This window comes from Echinops telfairi, unplaced genomic scaffold, assembly GCF_000313985.2.
Source record: "Echinops telfairi isolate 266 unplaced genomic scaffold, ASM31398v2 ScPeMD7_7410;HRSCAF=8448, whole genome shotgun sequence".
Taxonomy (NCBI): domain Eukaryota; kingdom Metazoa; phylum Chordata; class Mammalia; order Afrosoricida; family Tenrecidae; genus Echinops; species Echinops telfairi.
In genome coordinates, this window is record NW_022111310.1 from 16,932,845 (window position 1) to 16,939,704 (window position 6,860).

The 6,860-nt window shown below is 57.5% G+C and overlaps 1 protein-coding gene across 1 annotated transcript in view; it reads left to right on the top strand.

The window, feature by feature from the left end:
• The window catches only part of RGS3 (regulator of G protein signaling 3), a 92,223-nt gene that overhangs the window by 13,983 nt on the left and 71,380 nt on the right, over positions 1 to 6,860 (top strand). The window contains exon 7 of the mRNA XM_045296541.1: positions 6,045 to 6,156. Within this exon, the coding sequence (XP_045152476.1) occupies positions 6,045 to 6,156 (112 nt within the window). The remainder of the gene's footprint in view (positions 1 to 6,044; positions 6,157 to 6,860) is intronic.

Below are 6,860 nucleotides of genomic sequence, written 5' to 3' on the forward strand. Positions count from 1 at the left end.
CTCTAACTACTGGACAAGTGAAGTGCACACATTGCCTTTTTCTTGAAGTGTGCTGGGCACCATGTATGTGGAGCTTGGTATTCTTATTGTTATCGCTGGGGCCAGAAAGCAGAAACCCATTTAAGGAGGGGCTGGATATGTCGGTAGTAGGAATCTCAGTGTTGATTGGGCCCTCGGAAGCCATCTCTTCTAATTGTCTCCCTCCGGTTACGAGTTGGGCTGGGATCCGCAGGGTCGGCAGTTCGAATCCTCCGGCAGCTCCTCGGGAGAAAGACTGGGCTTTCTGTTCCCTCTACGGTCTCAGTAACTGACCGGGGCGTCTCTATGAGGCAGCGTGGACTTGATGGCAGCGAGTTTGTTTCTCATCCCTAGAAGGAGCCCTGGGTTAAGCACTCAGGTGCTAACTGAAAGGTTGGTGGTTCGGACCCCACCGTGGCTCGCTGGTGAGGTTACCACCCGGCGAGCCCATTGGGGGCGGTTCTGCTCTGCCTTACAGGGGGCACGTGAGAGCAACGAGAGCCCCAGCGCGTGGGCTTCCAGCCATCTCTTGAATCTCTAGGGGACCATCTCTTGGCTCTCTGGCTCCATCTAGGCGGCCAGTTTGGTTTTGGTACCCCCAAACCAAGCCAAACTCGTTGCCACCGAGTTGATGCCAACTCACAGCGACCCTAGAGGACAGGGTAGAACTGCTCCCGAGGGCTTTGTGGCTGGAGGAGGCTCAGTTTCAGGAAGTTCTTGAACTTAGCAGGCATCTTCATCCCCGGGTGCTCATCTCTCAGCCCCTCGGCCCCGTCTTCCTCTGTGGGGCTGGTTGCCTTGGCTTGTGTCTGCGTACTGACCCAGTCCCACGTCATGAATTGTCCTCTTTGCCCCCTGCCCCAGAAGCCGTAGGTGCCGTGAACATGTCCCTAGAGCAAGTCACCTCGCCCCTTAGGCTTGCTGTGAGTCAGAGTGGACTCAACAGGTTGAGTTTGGCTTTTTTGATCCAGAGCACATCAGCACTTGGGAGCAGCCTCGTTTTCATGTATCAAAAGCATCGTTACTCAGCTTCCACAAGGTAGCCAGGCCCTGTGCCTGGGTCCAGGGTTAGGATGGGGCACAAGACAGACACACCCTCTCATTATACCCTGATTGAGTTGACCATTAACCGAGGCACAAGGTCTTTTCTGCAAACTCTGCCCTTGGGCCGGATTCCCCTGCGGAAACTGGGTGAGGAGCTTCCAAACGCCCCCCAGATTGCCAGGGCTCCCTAACCACGTGACTCCTTCACCCCCTGCTCTTTGGGGAATTGGACGTGTCCCTCCGGAGCGAGTGTGGGGAAGGCACAGGGCCGCCATTGTGGCCTGCTGTGGAAGGCAGCAGGTCAAGGGGGCCACAGGGCTGGGCTCCGTGGACTGCAGGGCCAGGCCAGCAAGCTGCTGGGGAGATGGGGAGGAGCACCTGTCCTCCCTGGCACGCTTGCCCCCTCTGCCCCACTTGCAGCTGAGTGCCAGTACTGCCCTTTCCCTGACCCGACCTTTGGGGAAATGCTTCATCCATGCCTTAATCACTTCCTGTCTAGACTGCGTTCTCAGTTCTGGGAATCTGGGGGCGGGGCTGTGGCCCGGAGCTTTTCTCACCTTGCTCGAGGCCCCTCCCCGTCTACCAGCCCTCCCGCACTGGTGTAGAGGGTTACGCGCTGGGCTGCTGGCCGCAAGGTCAGCAGTTAGAAACCAGGGAAGCCCCTCTGCAGGGCTTTCTACTCCTGTAAGGAGTTTCAGTTTCGGAAACCACAGGGGCAGTTCTGCCCTGTCCTGTAAAGTCATTGTGAGTTGGAATGGGCTTGCTGGCAGTGGGTTTGGGCTTTTTTGGTTTGTTTTTTTTTTGCTTTTGGAGGCTTCTGATAAACCCTCATCTTCAACTTTTCTCTGCTGGCTTCTTTATGGGTCTTTGGGGAGATCAGGGAGGTGGGGTGAGAGAGCGGAAGGGGGTCTTACCAAAAACCCCCCAACCAAGCTGATGTTGATGCCGAGTCATGGCGACCCCATAGGACAGGGTAGAACTGCCCCTGTAGTTAGAGTCTTGCTCTCCCATTGCCTGAGCTTTGGAGTCCTCTGCTCCCACCCGGCCTCCCCGGTCCCTAGTCCTCCTGGGCTCTTGGCCCATTTTCTTCTCTTGCCATAACCTTATCATTCGTCCTCTCCATCCCCATGACCCCTCTCTCTGTGGCACCCCCCGTTTAGACTCGGCCTCAGGCAGGGGTGAGGTGGTGGCAGGCATGTCACTGCTCTGCGTAGTGAGAGAACTGGGCAGTGGTCCCTGGCTCTGTGACTTCGGACAGGTCGCTTCACCTCTCTGAGCCGCAGGACCCGCAGACGAGAGCAGGGCTGCTGCCTACCAGGCAAGACCCACTGAGCGCATAGCAAGTGCTCAACAAACAGGGCACCCTGCTGGGCCGTGCGGAGACAGGGCCGTGGTGGGCAGGCGTTGGAGGAGGACACCTCGGACCTCTTCCAGCCTAGGGTTCCAGCTCCCTAGTGCTTGGGCCCCCCACCCCTGAGAGGCCAGACGCACTGAGAGCCTCCTACTCAGGGACGTCCCCCGTTGTCTCTGTGGCCCCGATGGTCTCAAACCCCTCGGTGCTGGACCTTGAGAAGACAAATGGCCCTTTCAGAAAATACATACGTGCGTCGTCTTTAAGACAGCGAGGGCCTCTAGTCTGATTGGGGAACATGCAGGTCAAACCCGAGTGGGTAAAAGTAAAAACCTAGCCCCCCCCAGAGGAAGCCACTTGTGTGTTGGGGTAGCAGGACGCGTGGTGGCGAGCTTTGGAAAGGACAGTCACTGGGGTCTACGTCACGTGTCACAAAATCACATGACACCGTGTTGCATGTCTCCACGTGTCTCGGTTGTGGCTTCTAGTGGACACCTTCCCATTTCCGCCCTGACACTTGCTGTTGGTATCGCCGCGTCGCTCCACCCACAGGGACCCCCATGGGAGAGTGGGCCCACGGGAGCAGCCCACCGGGTCTTCTTCCCCCCGAAACGCTGGGGGGGGGTGGTGGTTGTTGAACAGCCAGCCTTTCAGTTAGCAGCCAAGCAGGCACCCATCTGTGCCCCTTCCTGCGCCTCTTGACTTGTTCTTTTGGCGGTCGCCCTGGGTCTCTGCCTAGGAAGGTGGCCTGGTTCATTCTGTTCACCCTCGCTTGGTGACTGTCTGCACGACTTCCCCTCTTTTTATTTTTATTTTTTTAAATGTCCAGAATGCCGCTGCAACGTCCTTATATGTGCATATTTATACCTCCTCGCTAGTGTTTCTGTAGACTCAGAGTCTTGAAAGCAGAGTCGCCGGGCCCTCTTGGGCATCTTGGTACCAGATGTCAACATGCTGCCTCTCTAAACTTCAGCCACGGCCCCAGCACACACGCACCACCGTGCCCCTTAGGACGCCCCCGAGCCCTTCCGGCGCCACGTTCCCATAATTAAAGGAGAATTCCACATCAGCAATAACATTTATTTGCTTTGGCGAGTCTAAAATCGGCTTTTATTGCTTTTGACTAAAGCCTGCTGCAGGGTTGGGGAAAACAAAGAACGGGGTCATCTTGGAGACATGAGAGGATCGAGTGGATTGTTTTCTTAACATAAAACTATGCCGAGCATCCCTGATGGTTTACCTATAATGCCTAAAAATAGGCGCGTTGCCTCTGTTTTCAGAGCCCCAGTCCATAAACGAGGAGCCATGGTGGCCCAGGGGTTCCGAGTTGGGTTGCGGCCGGAAAGGTCAGCGGTTCAAAACCACCAGCTGCTCCGAGGGAGAAAGCCAGGCTGTAAACAGCTAGAGTCTCAGAAACTCACAGGGCAGTCCGGCCCTGTCCTATAGGGGCGCTGAGCCGCCGTCGACTTGCTGACAGTGAGTGTCTCCCACACGTGAAGGAGATAATGGTTGCACATATGTCCGTATCAGAGCGTAAATAACCTGCTTTCCTTTCACCCGATGTCACCTTAAGGCATGTAGAATTGTCTGGGAGGGATTTAGCAAGAATAAACCTCATCGTATGGCGGCGCCTTAGCCCTGGGTACAAAGAGCCCGAGAAAGAAGTCCCCCGAGAAAGCCAGGCAGGGACCCTCACTGTTTGCACGCATGAGAACTGGAAGCTGAGGGGCTTAAGGGAACTTACACTTCTTCACGGCTAGCTAGTGGCCTAGCAGGCCTGGGGGCGTGCTGGCTTCTGCATCAGGTTGCTAAATGCAAGGTGAGCAGTTTGACTAGCTGTGGATACACCTATGAAGAGCTACGGTCTCAGCACACTCGTTCAGGTCTACCCTGCTGGCATCCACTCAGTGGCAGTGAGCTTTGAGCGAGTCACCTACAGAAAACAAAAATCCCCGACAACTGGGCCGACAGTCTCCATCCTGACAGACGGGGAGAGGTGGAAGATGCCGGGGCGCTCCTCGTACTTGGCCCCACCATCCGCATCCGGGCAGAAATCAGACGCCGAGGTTCCTTTGGGCAAACCTGCTTAAAGGGTTGAAGAGCCAAGATGCCGCTCCGATGACTAAGGTGCCCCCCGACCCAGTGGTGGCATTTACCGTCGCTCCACGCGCACCAAGACGACGAAGGACGAAGGCCTGGTGCCGCTGAGTTGCGGCATTGACGCGGATGACGGAATCTGCCGTAGAAGCACCTGTCTTGAAGGCCATGCAGCCAGGGTGCTCCTTTAGCCTCAAGTGTTTGGGACATGATGGCAGGAGAGACCCGCCCATGGAAGAGGACCTCCAGCTTGGTGAAGTGAAGGACAGGGAGACCCTTGACGGGCTAGATGGACGCAGTGGCTCCGGCCATGGGCTTGAACAAGAATAGCCGCGAGGATGGCGCAGGCCGGGGCGGTGGCTCCGTCTGCAGTGCACAGGACTGCTGTGAGTCAGAGCCGACCCAGGGCCCCTAAGAACCACGGGTGGTGCCAGAGCTTGGATAGCGTCTCCAGTGCGTCTGACTGACTCCAAGCCCAGTGCCCTTGTAGCCAGACAGGTACAAAGTAAAATAAAAGCACACACGGAACATTCTGTAAGCTCAAGGTCAAGGGTGCTGGGCTGCAGACGGCGGGCCATCGGATCAGAAAGGCGGGCCTGTGAGGATATTGTCCAGAGGGAAGTTTGGAGCGGCCTCCTGCCGTGAAGGGTGAGGGGCGCTGACTATTCTGGGTATGTTTCCCTGCGGAGACATGGAGGGAGCAGAGGCAGTCTGACTGCTGGCCGGGCCTCTGCCCTGGGCTGAGGCCCGCACTGAGAGTCCGCTTCTGGTTCAGCCCGAGATGATGCTGACAGTTACCCAGCCCTCTAGGGGTCTGCAGAGCAGCCAAGTCTTCCCTTGCCCTCTGCACCCCCATCTCCCCAACCACAACACAGATACCCCCCACCCCTACCCCCGTCAGGGCTCCCCTCATCTCCCCAAACACAGCACAGAGACCCCCCCCCACCCCTACCCACACCAGGGCCTCTCTTCTTTTCCCTTCCTGCCCTTAGCAGGAGGCTGAGCAAACACCGAGCACTCGTGCAAGGCGTCTGTCATACATTCTTGAGCACTCAACCCCTCCCTTCTCCCAAGGACTCAAAACTCTCACTACCGGTGAGTCGATGCTGACTCACAGCGCCCCTCCTGGACTGGACAGACGGCCCCCGAGAATTGCCAAGATGGGAACTCTTGGTTTGCAGGAGTAGAAATCCCCATTTTTCTCCCGAGGAGCAGCTAACAGGGTGGTTTCAACCTGTGGGTGCTACCGTTAGCAGTCCCGTGTGTAACCACAATGCCACCGTGGCTCCCTGCAGGGGCCCTAAGAGACCCCAGACTCACGGCCATGGAGTAGCATCTGGTTCACAGTGGAAGGAGTCAACGGGCCACACAGGAAGGGGCTGTGCACTATGTGTGTGTGTGCGCGCCCGCTCGCGATAGATAGATAGATAGATAGATAGATAGATAGATAGATAGATAGATAGATAAGATAGATAGATAGATAGAAAGCGAGAGAGCACTCATGTCTCATTCTGTGCTTTCTCTCCGGATCCAGGTGACCCTGTTTGCCTACTCGGACCTGCTGCTCTTTACCAAGGAGGACGAGCCTGGCCGCTGCAATGTCCTGAGGAACCCCCTCTACCTCCAGAGTGTAAAGCTGCAGGAAGGTAAGGAGCGCCTGAGAGGTCCCTTCCCGCGGCCAGAGGCTGTCTGCCATGACTTCCGGCTGTCAGCTGGGCCAGAAGCATTGTCCCCCTTTGTGTCTCCCGTGGGTGCTGTGTGTGAGGGGCCGGCAGGCTCTGGCAGGGGCTGGCATTGATGTTGGGCTCTGTGCCTGGACAGGTAGACTCTCAGACCCCATTCTGACCCCTGCATTCCATGCCATTCTGCTCTGGCACCCTGACCTTTGCTTGTGGCGCCCAGGGAGGCGATGGAGTGGAGTGGGGTCAGGCAGACCTATGTTCCAGCCTGGGCCCTGCCGCTTGATACCCGTGTGACCTCGGGCAAGTGAATCGATCTCGGGCCCATTTCCTCATGTGTGAGTGGGGCACATCGGAGCGTCTCCAAAGCTGGCCATGAAGATTACATGACGCCATCCCTGCGGAGTGCTTGCCACGCACCACACAGATGCTCAGTAACCGCCAGGTGCCACCCGGCACCACACTCACCCTGCTCCTGCCCCACCTAGTAGCACCGCCCCCTTCCACCACCCCCCTGGCAGAGGAAGGTGGGGGCCCGGCACTAGGTGGGGCGTGGGAGGGTGCAGTGAGCTCCACACCATGCCTGGTGCCCTCGACACTCCGGGAGAGGGGAGCTGGGCTGGGCTGGTTTGGCGCCTGAGGGCTCTGCAGAGAGGGGCTCGATTTCCTCC